At 39.6% G+C, this 18511-nt stretch overlaps 1 protein-coding gene across 12 annotated transcripts in view; it reads left to right on the forward strand.

Moving 5' to 3' along the window:
• Positions 1-18511, forward strand: part of HDX (highly divergent homeobox) — a 111813-nt gene that overhangs the window by 70888 nt on the left and 22414 nt on the right. For all 12 annotated transcript variants that reach the window (XR_012160937.1, XM_073360905.1, XM_073360908.1 and 9 more), the window contains 3 exons: positions 6350-6557; positions 11916-11995; positions 14623-14706. Coding sequence is in view for 11 of the 12 variants with exons in the window: in XM_073360905.1 (XP_073217006.1) it covers positions 6350-6557; positions 11916-11995; positions 14623-14706 (372 nt within the window). In the remaining variant the exon portion in view is untranslated. The remainder of the gene's footprint in view (positions 1-6349; positions 6558-11915; positions 11996-14622; positions 14707-18511) is intronic.

Raw genomic sequence — 18511 nt, forward strand, 5'->3', positions numbered from 1 at the left:
ACTAATGAAAATATTTATTATTTAGTTAAGTAGCATTTATAGTTTTTTATAAACTATGTGGGGGGGCATGCATAAAATTTTCATCATAAATTGAAATATACACAAGCACTTAAAGGAATGTTTCATTTGTTGTAATTCTGAAATTTTTGGATTAAAGGCTTTTTACCATTGTGTGACCAAAATTTTTTTATTTCCTTTTATGTAAATTTACTTAAATCTCTTTGTGCCCCAGGAGACACTCTAGTGTCATATTAAGTACTGACCAGTACTTGTTAAAATAGAAAACATTAGAACTGAAAAATATAGTCTTGTACATTAATTCATTTTTGAAAGGTTAATTACTGAGACCACTCTCTACATTCACATTTAATAGTGTTGGGAGTTTTTTGAGACTGGAGGTGCTAGAAGAGGGATAGGTAATACATAATACGCTGGGATTTAGGCTACTGAAAAGGTATTATCCTTTCTCAAATATTTGGGTGTTTTACACTGGTCTATGGAAATGATCAGATACTGAGCATGGTACTGCTCTCTTTGGAGATTAGTAAATCAATATTTTTTTCAGCATTATGGACCCAATTATTTATTTAATAGGACATCTTGGATAGAGTTTGATGGGTCAAGCCCTTTGATCCCTCAATTCTGCAAGCCACAATATGCCTCAGGATGCCTGTGAATTCAAGTCAGTGGAATATTGTATGGGTACAGGGGTCTGGCTGTGTGGTTTTGTTTTCAGCATCAGGCCTTGTGCTCATAAGAAGAGCGTGTTCAATAATAGAAATTATCTAGTGTATTTGACCACCATCTATGGCATTTGTAATTGGGCAGCAGTACACTGACTGAAAAAGATGGGTCTGGATGGGAGAAAGCCATTTCTTGCCTCACCCTTGTCCCTATATAGCCATGACAAACAACTTAATCCCATCAGTAGTAATCACATTGATACCAAAGAAATTCCCCAGATTCTATTTTGTATTCCTGACCCGCTTTTGAATAAGCAAGAATCACTCCACCATTGGAAACTGCAGGTCACATGGTACTAGGATGACCAGATAGCCAGTGTGAAAAATCGGGATAGGGAATAATAGGAGCCTATATAAGACAAAGCCCCGAATATCAGGACTGTCCCTATAAAATCGGGACATCTGGTCACCCTACATGATACTTCAAAAGTAGGGGAAAGGTCAGCTGAGGTAAACAACAGCTGCATGCTAAAAATAGAACTGGCCATGAGCATGCATGGAATGCTGGCGGTGAGCATGTGCAGTAAAGATCTGACTGGAAGAAATTATCAAAGGTGTCTAAAAAGCTTTGGCAGGACAGTCAGCATGTCAGTGGGCTGATAGGAGGAGAGAATAGGAGCTGACAGGCAAGAAGGACAGAGAAGAAGAGCAAAGCTTGCCTGAGCAGTCCATTGACAGCAGCAGCAGTAGCAGCAGCAGAATATCCTGCCCGGTCCAGCAGCAGAGGGAGAAGAAGTAAAAACAACACAGCGGCAGAGGGAGGCAGAGAGAGAGAGAGAGTTCAGAAGAAACAGTCAGCAAGCGTGGAGTGAGTCTGTCAGACAATATTACAGAATAATATAGTGTAGTGAGTATCGGTATGTATGTGTGCGCTTAGGTTAATAAAGATGTGTGTTTGCGTTGTGCTGTTTGTAAAGAGAATGTATATACATAGGATTTAAAGAAAATTTAAAACTGGTGTCAGCGACCTCTGAACTACTGATCACCATAAGCAGGGTGTATCACTTAGGATCATCTCAACTGTAAGGCAGTATGGTTTGGGGAGTTCTTTAACTTGCTATAAGAGATTTGTGGTTTAGATTATTATTGTATTAGGGATTATTATTTGCACCAATAAAAAGGTGCCTTGTTTTGAAAAGAACACTGTCTTTGTGTCAGTCATTTATCAGAAGCCTGTGTCCTCCAGGTATTCCTTAGCCACCCTGGAGACCCATACATCAGGAAAACAGATTGGTTAGTAGGTGAGCTATTCTGGGGGTACCCTAAATCTGTTTTCGGGGTAACAATATCTGGAATGCACTGCTCTTAATCAAACTCTGCTCTACTTTACAACGATATACAAAAGAATATATATTTTACCAATTCCTGATTGTACCAGTAGGAGTGAGATGGCTATCAGTCCCTCTTCTTCAGTAAAAAATGTATCTATGTGTTTTAGGGTTTTGAAGGTGCTGTGATATATAAACACCAGTATAATTGATGTGACAATTACAAGTATTTTTCAGCTCAGAGCTAGTGGTCCTATGTGTATAAATCTTCTAGGCCTAACAGTACACCACTATCCAAATTTCAAAGGAGATAAGGCAGTTGACGTGGTGTTGCTACTGGGTCAATATGTGGACATCTTAATATGGAAAAAGATTTTCACCATAATTAGCAAACTTCTGAAAGCCCTTTTTAAATATGCTTCATATCAGAATGACAGATGCTATCATTTAGAGGTTTTACAGGAGCAGGAACTAGCTATGAAAGCCACAAATCATGAAAGATTGGAGGCTGGCAGGACTGCAAGGGCTGAGTTTTTTAAGATTGCTTAACAGACACAGATTTGCAGTCTATGCCTTCATTTAAGTCTGCTGTCAGAACTGTACGTTTAACATCAGCTGGTGACTGCGTGTTTGTTTTTTTTTAAATATTGTTTTCATTGAGCATATTGTTTAGAGTAATACTTCTCAGCCTTAACTTTTAGCTAACAAAGATTTTTTGGGGAGTAATTCCTGTAATCAATGAATTAATAATTTATTGGTTACATTGTTTCAAAGAAGTGAGTACCAAACTTGAATCATAGCACTGCGGTATAGTTACATGAAACAAAAACAAATATTCCCTGTGTTCTTTCACTTTGTGAAGAAGTGTGACAAAAATAAATGGTTTAATGTACGTACACAATTTTCACATTTTATGTCTTTTTTTTTAATTTTACTTTTGTTTTAATTTTATTCAGTTGTCCTTCCCCCTCCCATCCCCCCAGGCTTTACCCCGTTGCAGTAGGTTTTTAAGGGGGATCATTTTTTCTTAATGATTTATCCCCAGCAAGAAATGTTGTTCTGGAAATGCACACATACGTGATCTATAAACATGGCCCCGTGTATAATTAGAATTCTTTAGCGCAAAGAGTATGAGTAAAAACTATTGCTTTTCCTTTCTCACATAAGAATGACATTTCACGCCTGTGCACCGTCAAATTCAAGCAGATTCAGTCTTTTCAGGTTCAATGGTTTAGTTTGTCCCCTGGCTCCAATGTTTCCAAAGGGATTGTGGTCACATAGAGTGACTGCAGGCTGTACATTAATTTTACATATGTTTTGACACCCCCAGATGGTCTTTCATGGATTTCCAAGGTACCAGAAGAAAAGCTGGTTATTTTGTGGTATTCTCAGACACGTGAACTCTGTACCAAAACCTCATAAAATTGTCCAATACTTCTTTCATTTCTTTTTTGATTAATTACGTAGCTTTTTGTGTCTAATTAGAAGTTTGTTTTTTTTTAATCCTTCTTCTCTTGACTGATTTATTCATTCATACCAAAGTTCGGGGTTTTACATTAGAAGAGCTTTCATGGTGATGACCAGGGCTCTCAGACATCTGAATGTCTTGGGAACACAAGGATGATGACTAGAAAAGAAAAACCTTATTTGCACAATTTCATAATCAGAAATAATTTGAGGAATAGAGGACAGATGCAGGACAATGGAGTTTTGTAAGTAATTAAAGTTTACATTCTTTGTAGAGTGTTGATTTGAGTTTCTCAAGGAGATAGTATAATGAAGAAATTCAATTAGAATATGTTTAAATCAGTATTCCTCCTAGGGGTGAAGCCAGTTGGTTTAAGGAAAAGAGAAATGTATATATTTAGGTACATTTCTCAATGCACTGCTCCAAAATATTCATTCTAGAGTGGTGTTTTTTTATAGGAAAGCCTACAAATACATGGCATATATCTTCCTTTCTAATTTTAACTTTGGATGCTACAGAAGTGGATACATGTATTTCAAAGGGCATGTTCAACATACAGTAGTGAATGCACGGTTCTATTTTGGCAGAATTTTGAAAGCAGAAATGACACATCAAAAAGAAAAATAAACAGTCTGCCTTGTCCATATGTTCCAATAACTTCTTGCTGGATTTTTTTCAGTAATTCACTGTAGAAGGGAATAAAGAGGCAGACTCACTCTTAAATAAAGGAAAGATAAATTGTGGTAATGTGGCAGGAACCCTACAGTAGTTAGCACCATGCATTGCTGCCATAAGCACAAGGAAGTTAAATATATGGCAAATTATTTTATGAGAAAGTCCTTAACTTCAAATAATTTGCCCATTTTTGGAACTATTGTACATTTTTATTATGAAAATGTAGATTAGGGGAAGGGGCATATTATCCAAGAGCAAGGGATCATCAGAAACAATGTGATGAGTAACCAGTTGGAACTTTTTTAAAATAATTTTGTTTCAAAAGTACTTGATTTTGAAAAAAGCTACATACAGCATGGCAAAGTCTTGTAGGTAAAGCTGGTATCCCTATCTGTTATTAAAGTTGCCAGACACTTTGCATTATAAGACCCTGTTTTTAGTTTCTTATATCTTTGTAAAACTTTAACACTTTGGGCTCAAATTTTCCATGCCGAGTGTCTTCAGGCTTTTTTTAATTTCATCCAAAACAGTTGAGATGTTTCTGAGAACGAGGCAAGGAAAAATAAATTATTTTGCCAATGTTAAAAAATGTTGGCAACTATTTTTTATTTTTTTAAGCTTTCGTACGCCCATGCATTGGAGCCAGGACTAGAAATTTATCAGAGGATGTGCCTTTTCCATCTCTGTGAAAATCTGCCCAATTTTGGCCAAATTATAAACCTTTGAAGAAAATCCCAATTTGCACATGCTCATTAGAGATGACTTGAATATAGCTGCTAAAAATATCTGAAGATTCCATCTTCACTGAGCATGTTACAGTGCCTCTCAGCTCCTAGTGCTGACCAGACTCTGCATGTGCCATCCACCCAAAAAACTGAGCCTGCTCCATTCCCTCACAGCTCATACATCTGACCAGACTCTGCCTGTGCCATCCCAAAGTCAGGGTGGGGCTGAGAATGGAAACTGATCCCAGAGACCTTGTGTCTCCTGTGCTTTCAGAGACTCCCCTGATGACACCCAGGTAGCAAGGAGGAAGAAGTTGCCTGATTTGAATACAGAGGAAACAAAAAAACAGACTTTAGAGGGAAAGAAGAGGAGTGGAGTGGATTGGAACAAGAAGTTTGTTGAGACTGGGACTGGAGGGGCAAGAAACATGGACTGGCTGGGTACAGAGACCAAGAGTGGGAGCTCATGGAGAAGCTGGGACTAGTTGGGCAAGGAGACTGGGACAAGGAACCAGTTTGGGGAGGAACAGAGGTGAGGGGAGATTAGGTGGGAAGAAAGCCTGAGACTGGCTGGGCAAAGAGACTGGGACATGGAGATAGGGTGGGGTTGTAAAGGGATGACCAACACTGGATGCAAAGCCTGGGTCTGGGACTGAGAGCCAATGTGGGTGAGGAGGGAAGAGACAGATCAGACAAGAAGCCACAGGCAACCTTAATTATGGCATTTAAAATTTTTGAATGCTTGACTTTTGCAATCTTAAAAATGTTCTTTTAATGTTTTTTGTTCATAATTTAGGAAAAAGAATAAGCATGTTTATTACCAGCTATATGGTCATACTTGTATACTTTTAAGTAAATCTTTATCTGTTGAGAGGTGTGGTGACTTGGATTATGTGAAAGGAATGTGAATGGAATGTAAGGTTGTGTTGTCTGATTCTAAGTCACCTTAAGGTTACTTGACCCTGAGGCTACCCCAGGCTCCTGCGTAGTTTGGAGTGGCCTGAAGGTTGCTCTTAAAACCTCGTAAGATCATCTAGTCCAGTCCCCTGCACTCAAGGCAGGACTAAGTATTATCTAGACCATCCCTGAGAGGTGTTTATCTAAACTGCTCTTAAAAATCACCATGATGGAGATTCCACAGCATCCCTGGGCAATGTGACTGATAACTCCTAAAGGCTATTCTTACTACAGTGGAAAGCCAAAGCATAGTGGTGCTCTGGCTCTGCCTAGTTTTCTCTGGCTATGTCCTCTTTGTGGAGGGGAATGAGAGAGAGCTATAACACTGGAGGATTTACAATATGCTGTGGGTTTTGGGCTGCTTTGTTCCACTGGCATGTGGTAGAGCAGTGGAAATTGGGCCAAGGATCTTGCCCTCTCCCTGTCGCACAGAAAAGTTCATTACTCTTGGTTTTAGGACTGAGACTTTTGTTACTATTTCTGATATCATCCATTTGTATTTCTCTCTATAAGACTTGGATTGGGAATCGAAGACGAAAATATCGTTTAATGGGGATTGAAGTCCCACCCCCTAGAGGAGGCCCTGCTGATTTCTGTGACCATTCTGAATCTGGTGCTAAATCAGCACTTACTCCAGGAGAGGAAACTGCTACTGAAGTGGGAGATGATAATGATAGGAATGATGAAGTGTCAATCTGCTTATCTGAAGGAAGTTCACAAGGTATTTGAAACTGCAATTGCTACTGTTTTGTTAATTATATTTTGCAATTTGTGTGCTTTTCATCTCTCTCTAGTGTATACATTCAGAAGGGCTTGAAACAGTTGCTTTTCTTACCTATGAAATGAACAGCCTTCTGAAATGCAAACCAGTATTTTTAAAATTACAGTCATTTGGCATTGTCCTTGCCAAGGTGGCAGAGGCAAGTTTTTGAGCTATTATGTAGATTTATACAAACTGTAGCACCCATTCAGCACTCTGACCACTCTAACAATTTTTTTTCTAAAACACTAAAATAATTAGACCTGTCAGTTCCTCTTGATCAGTGGTTCTCAATTTATTTACCATTGTGGGCCGCATATGCAGCTCTCCGTGCATTATGTGGGCCACATCCACACTAATATATATACACACACACACCCTACCTGCAGATCTAAATAAAAAAATAAAATAAGGTTTAGTATTTGTTATATGACAGCAGTATGATTCAAACTGATATAGTACCTTTCATTTCAACACTGGCAAATGTTTACCAAGAGCATTTTAAATTAGCAAAATAAGTCAAAAATTAACTGTTAAAATGAATTAATTTACTGTAAGGGTGGCATGGTATGGTGTATTGCCACCTTCACTTCCTCGCTGCTCCTGCAAAGATGGCACCCCCCAAGCCAGGGACTTCCCCCTCGCCCCTCATGTGCCGAGCCACCCCCATCTAGGGACTGCCCCCCAGCCCCTCCCCACATTTTACCCCCAGCCAGGGAATGCCCCCCATCACTCAACCCACCTGGGACTGTACCCCCAGCATCCAGACCCCCTACCCCAACACTTGGGTGGCACACGTGCCTGCCCTGCAGAGACAGGGTGCCCTGTCCAGTGCTGACCCCCCTCCCCCCCAACACTGCCCTGCTCCAAGGGACTGTCCCCTCCTTCATCTAGTCCCCCTCAAGCACTGCCCCCCCAGCACTGAACCTTCCCGTCCAGGGACTGTGCCCTAATATCTAGCCCCCCATCCAGGGACTGCTCCCAGCCAGCAGTCCCCAATCTAGAGTCTGTCCCCCATGCACCAGCTGCACCCCCCTCCCCGCAACTGTACCCACCTGCATCCTCCTCCCTGCGCAGGCTGGTCTCCTACCTCGACAGTAGCTCAGCTGCCCAGCGGCCCTACCCACCTGCTACTGTGGTCCTACTGATGGGGAGCCTGCTCTAGCTGGGGTCAATGGACCTGCGATCTTGCAGAGTCTGGGGAGTGCTGAGCACCCAGTCCTCCTGCCGATGCGCCTGGGCCAAATCCTACAGAAGGGGGCTGACGCTTGGCCTAATCCTGCACTGCCCCATTTTGGAACTCCCCTCCTGCTGGCTCTGTGCCTGGGGTGGGTGCAGCCCCTGCTCTGCCCTAGTTATGGCCCTGAGAATGTCACGTGGGCCACAGCTGTGTGCTGATTGGGCCGCAAGCAGGTTGAGAATCACTGCTCTAGATCAACTCAAATACACAATCATGTTGTTTAACTAGAGTTACAACACAACCAGAACAGTCTAGTCCAAACAAACCTACAATAGTATTAAAGCCTCTTTAAATAGCCTGGTAACAATGCAGAGAATTAGGCAGCAGAGTCAGTAGCACTGGGCTGTTTGGAGGGCACCTAAAGTGTGTGTGTGTGTGTGTGTGTGTGTGTGTGAGAGAGAGAGAGAGAATGAATTTGTTTTCCCACCCCCACAATTTCATGAGTTTGAGTGTTAAATGGGAATTAGATGATCAACTCATTTGCTCTGTCGCACAAAATAGAATGACCAAAACCAGTCTTCTGTGTCCATAAAATTAAAACTCTAGGCCCTAAAGGAGATGAACTGCCACCTTTGCACGTTTCACTGGCTTCAAAAGTTGAACTAATTGCTCCCAGTGCTTCTGATTAGAAGTGATCAATAAGGCCTGGGCTGGCTAAACTAAAAGGAAGTCTGCTTTAGTGCACACTGTTGGAGCTTTGTAGGCCACATAGGATCTTGTCAATTGGTTTGAATGGTATAGAGGAAAGCGTTAGGGACATTGAGAACTGTTGTGAACGAACTCGTGATGTCTTTGTTAAATTCAACTATAAATAGAATAAGATGATACAGAATTGGGTAGAACTGATTGAGATCCAGGGAAGATGCCAAAGTATGAGAATCCTTGACTTGCCTGAGGGAGAAGGAACTGGTCCAGTAGGATGTTTATTTTAAAGACAGAAAAGTGAATGTTATGCCATTTAAAATGAAGGATGACTCAATATTCATTGAGCTAGGGCTTTTGAAGCTGAACACAGAGCTGTAAGGGATCCAGGCAAGGAGAATATGACTATAATAAAGCTTATGGAGCTATGGACAAACACAGGATTTCTTTAGTAACAAAAATGAGAGATTTTTATTTTCAACATAAAGATTATTTTCCTACCAGCCACAACCCAGAAAGTAGTTCAAAATAGGTTAGGAGGCAGTAAAGAGAACCTTTATTGGAAATTAAAATGGGTTAATTAAGAATAAGTAAACTACTTTATTAGACCCTGCCCAAGTCTGTGGAAAAGCTGTTGGACTAAATTGTAACTAAACCCCCTTTGATATAGTAGTGGACTTTGACTCTGATAATTCTTAAAACTTGAATCTATTTGTATGCCAAAATGATGATTTCAGTTTTATTGTTGGGTTGCAGACATTATGTCTTTTATTGGCACTGACTGTCACTTGACTTTAAGTCTCCAGTCTGCTAACCCCATAATAAAGACTTTCTGAGAGGAGAGAGAGAGAGGCTAATTATATCAATGAGGGCTTGAAAAAAGAGCTGACACTCCTGGAGAAGATAAGTAGTCCAGAATTACACGCAACAGCTGTTTTATCAGAGCTGTGTAATCACCCTTTTAACTTTTTCGGAAAATACAACTCTAGGTTCCAAAAGGACTTTCAGAGAGTTGAAAAGAAGTACTCCTGCGGGAATTCTGCCCCAAAAAAATAAAAATTCTGCACACGATATTTTAATAATCTGCAAAATTCTGCATATTTAACGCAATATAATCACAGCAGTTTCAATAATTTTTGGTCATTTTATTTCAGAATACCTGTCAGCAAGTATGTCTATAACAATACAGGCGACAAAAACAATTCAGGAAATGTTTTTTGACAAATAGATTCCTTATTAGGCATATTAATACATAACTCTGAGTAATAATTCATTTAAACTACAATGCAGAACCGTATTTCCTGCACCCCTCAGAAGCAGTGCAAAGGCTTGGGGGAGTCAGGGGTAACAGAGGAGCTGAGGGAGAGGGAAGTGTAATTGCTGGGAAGGAGCCTGGGTGTGAACTTGGGGTGGTTGAGTATGGGTGGGAAAAGTATGGAATAGATTTTTGAGGGGGGCAGGGAGGGTTTGTTAGGGACCTTCTCCCATGCAGACCCTGGCTGACCCCAGCCTCTCCCATTCAGTCAGGCACACCTGCCCCATCTCTGTGTCCCTTCACCCCCATGTGTCTTTGCACCTCCTGGCCAAATGTGTCCCTCCACCCCCACTCAGACACCCACTTCCCCCATCCTCATGTGGCACTGTACCCCCTCCTCCATCCCCATGTGGCCCTGCACCTTCCTCACCCCTGTGGCCCTGTGCTGTGAAGAAGGCACTACAGGCTCTTTCTCTTCCCTAGCTAGCCTTGAGTGGTGGCTCTGTTCCAATGCCACAGCACTCTCTGGTGGGAAAAAGACGAAACTGCAGCAACTTTCCAGCCGAAGTTATTTTCTGCTGAGGCTGCTCTGGTCTAGCGCCATAGCACCCTCTAGTGAGCAAAAGGTAGAACTTCAATAAATTTCCAACAGAAGCTATTTTCGGTCACACAAAAAAATATGCATGGCACATGAATTATGCGCACGTGCAGTGGTGCAAAATTCCCCCAGGGGTAAAAGAACTAACTAGGTAAGTGAAATAAGTGGAATGAGGCTGGTGAATGCTGCTAGTCTTTAAAAGTAGCTGATGAAAAAACAAAAATCAAAACCATAACTTGATGCAAAATTAAGGTTATATACTTTATCAAAATCAGAAAATGGAAAACGTTAAGGTTCACTTGTAACATTAACGGGCCCTTTTGTCTTTTGCGTTAGTTATATCCACATTAGGTGTAAATTGGTGCAGCTCTGAGGTCAGTGAGCTGTGCCAATTTACACTAGTTGAAGAACTGATTCTTCATATTGAACATTTGGATTCACTGGTCAAACTAAACAAATGGTGACTGTTGAGATTACAGGGCAAGTTACGCTTTAGATCCTTTTTCAGTCCCCCTCATGTGCACCCCTCTGGTGACAGCTTTTGCTTCCTTCACCCTTGTCTGGATGGAACCAGTTGGTCTACTACTCTTAGACTAGATCTCTGGGCTGCAGTCCAATTGTTTACCACCAGTGATAAATTGACAGACTTAACTGTTTTCAGCACCTGCAAGAACTTTCTCCAGAAGCCTGTGACAAACAGGTGATTGAAGTGACACAAAACAGCTTCATCAAAACAAAATATTAATGCTACATTGCAGCCAGAGAAGTGAGTTAAAACAACAAAAGTCTATGAGCAAATTAAATATCCATCTGGTAAAACTGAGATACATATCCTATGCGTATAAAATAATAAAGATGTCTCCCTTGTTTTCCACAATGACCCTGGGCAGTGCAGTAGGATTTTGTAGCTCTTATGATTCAGGGCCCCAGAGGAGCTATGAAGCTTCCTGAACTGAAGCGGCTGCCTTGCACAGATCCATAGTTACTGTGAATATATGTCTGCAATTAGAGCAGTATGAATTAACTGGGAATATAGGGATTGCCATACAGGTACAAACCAATGAGCCATCCAATCAGCTGTTCTGTTTATACCGAAATAATTCTGTATTGTAGACCAGGGTTTAGTGGTTCCAGTACACCAACATGGGGGTATATGCATGTATGTGAGTAAGATACACAGACAGGCAAACCCACACATATATGTACCCCATATCTTTTAGGCTGGAATTTTCAAAGGCTTAGGGAGTTTGACACCCAACTCCTGTGGAAATTCAGTGGGTGTTGGGTGCCAGACTCCCTTAAGCTCCTTTGAAAACCCAAGCCTGAAGCTATAAGCAGTGAGAAATTGGTGTATATTGTAGGAGAGTAACTGACGGGAATAATGTCTGTCTTCTCAGGCAGTGATTGGTATAAATGTGATTTTGAAATGTTTGTGTCAAACAATTATATGCAATTTTTTAAATTACAAATAAACTTTGGCTTAAAAGTCATAGAAGAAAAATCTTAAAGGAATTCCATAAAAAGGGCATAGGGTACTAAAGCTAACACTCCAAGGAAGATATAATAGCTCATTTATTTCTGCAGAAGAAACCAGTGAAGTTATTCAAAATGAAGAAATTGGTCACAAAGAAGAGGACCAAAATACATTATCTGCAGATAATGTGGTATGTACATTTTTTTCATATCTTACCAATTCGACTTTCTTAATTATTACTGTATAAATTGTCTTCCAAAGGCAGTACGTCTAAGTTACTGAAGATTTTTCATGTCCTGTTAAAAAGAACCCTGTTTTATAACTTTAATACTAAAAATAAGCAGTTATTGATAGAATTGTGCATATTCAATCAAAAAATTTAAAAAAATTTTCAATATAATATAATGAGTAGAAATCTTGTGTTTTAGGAGGCTACTTAGTGTAACTGCATTACTACATTCTAGTCTCTCTCATCTCCAAAGTCCTGAGTAATTCTTCTACTCTACTTAGCTCTGGAACACTCTCCCTTCAGTAGAGTTATGCTCTGTGTACAGGGACATGTGGAAGTACTGAAAGAATGTTTTGTCCTGCTTAGTTTTGGTGTACTAGCTAGGCCTGAAACAGTTTAAATTCAGGTTGATTGGTTAGGCCCTGATCCAGGAAGGAACTTCTGTGTGGTTGTAGGTGCCATATGGAGCTCCTCCTAGTACTGATACTTTATTTGATTATAGCTAGCCTGAGAGACCAGATGCCCCAGAGACCTCGGTACATGTCTCACTATAATGTGTTTCATAATTTTGTGTCTTGGAAAGCCCAGTGTACTGCATGACAGTATAGGGGCAAATTCACCATTGAGTAATTAGGTACAACTCCATTGACTACACTGAGGTAGCCTTACTTCTGCTGTTGATGAATTTGGTTCATATACTTTTACTATCAATTTATTTTTAATTCTGTCAAGTAATAAGATTTTTATCTGGGTGTTTTTACCTAATTCTATGAAAAATTGGGAGGTTTACACTTTTCAAACATATATCTAATTAAGAATGTAAAAGGCCAGTGTGTTAAACATAAATTCTGTGTTAATCATAAATTCTTTCAATCACAGTACAGTATTACTACCGTATTTCATGTTGAAAAATGTTTATTTTGACAGTATTTAGCACTTATGCGGTATTTTCTAATGTGTTATATTTTTGAGAAAAAACTCAGTGAGGTGAGAAGAATGATTCTGAAAGTGTGTTATGACAGAACAAAGTGTGTCACGTTTATGGGTTTTTACAATGCCCATGAGGTTGTTTTTATTTTTATTCATATCTAAATTAGATTTTGAGCAGATGGAATGAATATAAATCAGTTTGTGATAGGAGGCTGGCATTCTTGCCAATAAATCAAAGAGATAAACTGCAAACAGCTGAAATTACTGAATCTATATTTCTCGGCTTTTGGATGTGGTGGGATCAATGAGGAAGATAATGGTGTTAGGGCAGGCTTTTATTCTAGTATTTCAATCAGTATTTAATCTCTGTGGGCTAAGGTATAATAAATTTAACCAATTTTATTGCTGTTTAATAGAACAGTGTTTGAATTAAATCATTTTCAAGGTTATAAAAATAAACACTGAGATAAAAAGGTGAAGGACATAAATCCACACCGTGTAGAGGTCAACCACAGGAATTTATTACGTACAGCACTGATGGAGTGTCACCTTATTAGGCTCAGAGACACTGTCAATCAATTGATTACAATGGAATATATGGATTTTCCATGGGCGGGGGAAAGTGATGGGGTAGGCAGTCCCACAACCTCGGATAGGTCTAGCAGCAAGACATGATAGCACAGTAGCCAATGGTCAAAGGTTACATCATTTCTCTGCCCATGGTCTCAAGTTAACAAATTAACATTTAATTAGTACTTTAATAAATGTATTACTATAAAATATGTATGTTGAATTCTGATTTGGGGTCCATAGGAATGAAGTAGCTCCTTTGATTGTCCAACAGATACATATCTAGGGGTAAAAGCAAAGAAACAGTGAAAGTATATGGCAATAAAGATTGTCTTTCAAGTTGTTCATTTGTGTTTTTAGGGCAGGCATTGGTCCCTGGGAAAGGAAGGTGGGAGGAGACCATATCTTATACTGACATGTTTGAACCTTTCATAAACTCACGGTTGGATGTGTGGGAAGAAAATTTCCCTACAGAAGAAACTAACTTCTTTGTTCTATTTGCAACTTTGAATAAGACAATTATTGCCCCCAACATCTGGTGTTTTGCTGACCAGGCATATCTTAGCAAAAGCAAGGCTATTTTTGGTTATTCTGCTTTCTCTTAGCTATTGCTAGGCCTCTGACCTCTTGACCAAACTCTGGACTTTGTGCCTGTACACAAATCCATATACTAGGTTATTACATCAGCAATGGATTTTAACCCTTCAAAAGGGCAGTAGGTTATAGAATTTAGGAAAAATATGTTAATTTTTATGGTAAAATTTAAATACCTTAGAATTAGTGATGTGTGAGATCTCCATAGTTAAGTCACAATTGAGTTTCTATCATAAACTGGATTTTAGCCTTCCTGCTCCTCCCCCAATCTGACAAACAAAGGAATATTCGCTTCAGGATTGATGGTTGGATCTCAGATAGTTATCGGGATCCATTTGGGGGAAAAAAAACTGAGTCAGCCCTGATGAACCAATAGAGGCTCTTCAGAAGGCTGAAGATCCTATGTATGTTCATCGGCTGGCAAGCAATACAAGTTTAACTAGAAATTCAAGAGTTTAGTTTTCTGAATGAAATACCTTTCACTTCTATTTCAGAAAATAGAAATTATAGATGATGAAGAAAGTGATATGATTAGTAATTCTGAAGTGGATCAGATGAGCTCTCTTTTGGATTATAAGGTAAGTGATTGAGATCTTGCAATGCTGAGAGAGACATTCCCTTTACACAGAAAGCTCAAACAGGTTTTTTGCAGGGAGGAATGTGGAAGGGTGGAATTCACCCCAACCACAGGAAGACCTCTGTTCCAGCAGTCAAACTGTGATAGTAGCTCCGTCATCTATTTGTGGGTTCTTAGCCATTGGATCTTTGTTTCTGCAAAATGAAAGGAACACAGAAAGAAGCAGCAGCATCAGTCCTTCATAGCAGCTAAATTACTATGATTCTAGCAGCTTATAGCTTCCACTGGGTATCTCACACCAAGGCAATTTATTTAGCATTTAAAACATACATCTTTTTCCTTTAATTTTTTAAGTGAAATCTGCATTTTGTTGACCTGAATTTGATGGGTTAGTTGTTATGGCTCGCCACTGATCGCATCTGACCAGAAGATTTATAGGTTCTTATCCAATTCATACTACAGAGCTGAAGAATTCAGAGAGTTCTATATTGGGAGAGGATTCTCGGGGTGCTTGGCAAGAACATGCACTGAGGACAATACCAAATTGATAAAATCTTTATTGAAATTAACATAAAAATAAGAAATGCAATGAAACTTATAACTGCAAAACAGTAAAAGAATTCCAAAACTCCTGGTGGTACCATTTCTATTATAAGTACCTTAACATACTCGCACCCTTCTTTGAGGACCTGGTAATAGGAGGTGAAGGACCAGCCTCACTCCTGGCATGCCCAATCACGTGATGGTGCTGGCTTTCCCAATGGTTAGGAATGTTGAGTATTTATACTATACTGCACAAGCTGAGCTGATAGCGTGATAGTAGATAGATAGAGCTTAGAACTTATAAGAGCTGAACTTAGCAGAACCGAACTCAACTACTAAGAACTCAGGCCCAACCTATTATACCCAAATCTTATTTCTGTACCCTAAGAAATTCTGTAGAAGGGTACCCTTCTCCTATAGGTTTGTGGATTATGACACTTACTTTTTCTAAATATATTAATAAGGATTATCTCATTCCAAAACTGGCAACCTAGGCTCTCTTGACGACCTCCCAAGTTGTGGTGTACCCTGCGGTTACCAACTGGTTGTAGAAGCCAGATAAACCTGTGATGTGATGTGGATAGTTCCTCCCTTTGGTTTCTCAAAGTTAAGGGACCATTTTTATCTGTGCCAAAGGTTGCCAGCGTTTATGCTGACATATTTATAACTGATCATACTTTTTGCTATATAGCAGATCTTACTGGATCTTATAGGCCAGTAGGCTTCTTGCATTTCAGCAAAACTTATTATTAGGAAACACATGCCTCAACACATTTTCCAAGGAATTAATACTGATAAAACATAAGAATAAAATGGATTAATTTCAGAAAAAGAAACATATTAATTGATACTGCTGGCCGGATTAGTAGGATATAATAGCTAGCAAAATAAACCTATGAGCTACAGTTTTCATCAAATACAAACATTCTTTGTGCCAGGAGTCTGTTCTTTTGGGTTTTATTTTAAATATATAGCCTAATACTGCCAGCATTGGGAGGCAACATAACAGCTAGAGTCCTCTAATAAAGCAGGGAGGTCCAAGAAAGCAATGGCTTTAATAACGTAGACCACAGTATAACAACATTGCTGCCCATTCTAGTTATAATATGACTATATAGAGTTGTCTTTGAAACAGTAACATGAAAAAAATGCTGGATACCCTGACATTCAGGATCTTCTGCCAAAATTGTAACGGTTACATGTTTGTTATAGCTCATGTAAGAGTTGCCATGGCTTCATTTTATACCTTGTGTTTTCTGTGTGAAACTGACAAATTTGTAACTTCCTTGTTTGTGAAATATACAGCTTTTATTAGAATGGAACCTGTTTCTAAAAGAATAAAATATTTTAAAAAGTAAAATAGACTATACCCTTAGGGGCACAAAAATGAATCCTCTGGGCAGTGTGTTCAGGGTAAGGGCAATGCAGGATGAATATGGATGGCGAATGACCTTTTCTTAATGTCACTTGTCACTGAATTGAATGGCTTGTTGTGACAGCATGCCCTACAGAATCTTGTTTGTTTTTTTATTAGGTTTTGACATAAACTATTAGTCTTCATGGTCACATGTTCTCTGCATAAATATGCATGCTAGCTTTTACTGGACCAAAGCCCAGAGTAAATTGCTGACTTGCAAGCTTTCATCAGCAACAAATCCCATGAAGCTGATTTTTCTACCAAAAGGGAATATTTTCTTTAAGCTACTATATTAAATGTATTGTTGTTGTACCAATAAAATAAAAACCAGCAGGATCTTATTAAAGGGAAAAAGGCAAAATACCACATTTATTGTGAATACAGAAAGAATCATAGTAAGCAGTTAGTTATAGTTATAACATTCCATTCAATCTCATATTTAGTCACACATTCATTCATACAAACACACACACACACAGGTTCTGCAAGGTTGTTATCATAGTTACCAGCCTTAGAGTTGCTCATGCCAAGCCACTGGCCAGGTGGCCTGAAAATGAGGAGGGAGCAGGGCCTTGTCAGATGCTCATCTGATGCTCCTGGAAGTTGGTTTGCAGAATCAGACCCCAAAGTTCTCACTTTTTAGAGTCTATTTTTATAGGAATTTCTTCCTATGCCAGTCTATGGGAATTGCTTCATCATGCTGTTGCTGAATCAATCAGCAGATAGCACATTCCTGACGGCTCCAAGATGTTATCTTGTTCTTTGGTTCTCCCATCCTTGAGGCTGTTGGGTGGATTCCAGTCTGCCCTCCGGGGGGGGTCCCCTGGTTATTTCCACTTGACGCCTTCTTCAGCCGATGGACACTGGATTCTTAGGCTGGCACCTCCCTGATCATTCAGTTATTATCCACACCAAGCATCCATCCACATACATCCTCTACCTCTATTTTAATCACAATTGTTAATACAACAAAAGGGCGGGGAGTCTCTGGGTGCTGTTTCTGTTGTTAGAGTATTGCTTTGAGTCTCTCTCTCTGTGAATTGCTTTGAGAACAGACTCTGTCTTAGAATGTACTAACACAATTAGCAGCTTGCAAGTTTCACACATAGAGGGAGAGAAACAGTACCAAAAACCAAGAGACCTCTTAATTAGTAATACCCTGGAATTTAAACTCTGGGGAATCAAACTCATTTGTGATTTTAATACAGAACTTCTTTAATATGATCCAACATAATCCCCCTTTTGACACTAAGATTTATAATCGTCAGTGTCACTTTCTATGTAGCCTATTCAAGAGAAAGTACTGTGAGGCAATTTGAGTTTGTGATTCCAATTCATGCCACATACATGATCCTAGTGATGTATCTTTACTACAAGGTTCTGGGGCAACAGGCAAGGTGAGGCACACCCACTTTTGAGGAGTCCATTCGGTACAACCTCTAGTGTCCAATAGCTTCCCTCCCTCCCCAGCTCACTGGCTCAAGGTCCAGGGTAGCCAAAAGGATCCCATGTGTAATATGGGGAGTGGGTTAACCTTCAATACCTTTGCCTCCAGGGACTGTTGGTGTGCAATTTTGACAACAATTTCTCCCATTAACAAGTCTGGTTTACAATAGTGGAAACATATTGCATCCATTCATATTGATAAGTGTCAAACAATGATCTCTTTCTTTTTTAACAAATGCATCAAACCCTTAATATTTCCCAATATGACCCAGAACATTTTGTGTTCCAAAGTAGCTAGTGCAAGTATCTGCATTTCAGTGCATCCCATAGCTATGGCTGTGTAGTTTCCTATTTCTAATATTTTTTTTTCTTATGGATAAGCCATGTGGTAGTATTAAGC

This window comes from Lepidochelys kempii, chromosome 9 (assembly GCF_965140265.1).
Source record: "Lepidochelys kempii isolate rLepKem1 chromosome 9, rLepKem1.hap2, whole genome shotgun sequence".
NCBI lineage: Eukaryota > Metazoa > Chordata > Testudines > Cheloniidae > Lepidochelys > Lepidochelys kempii.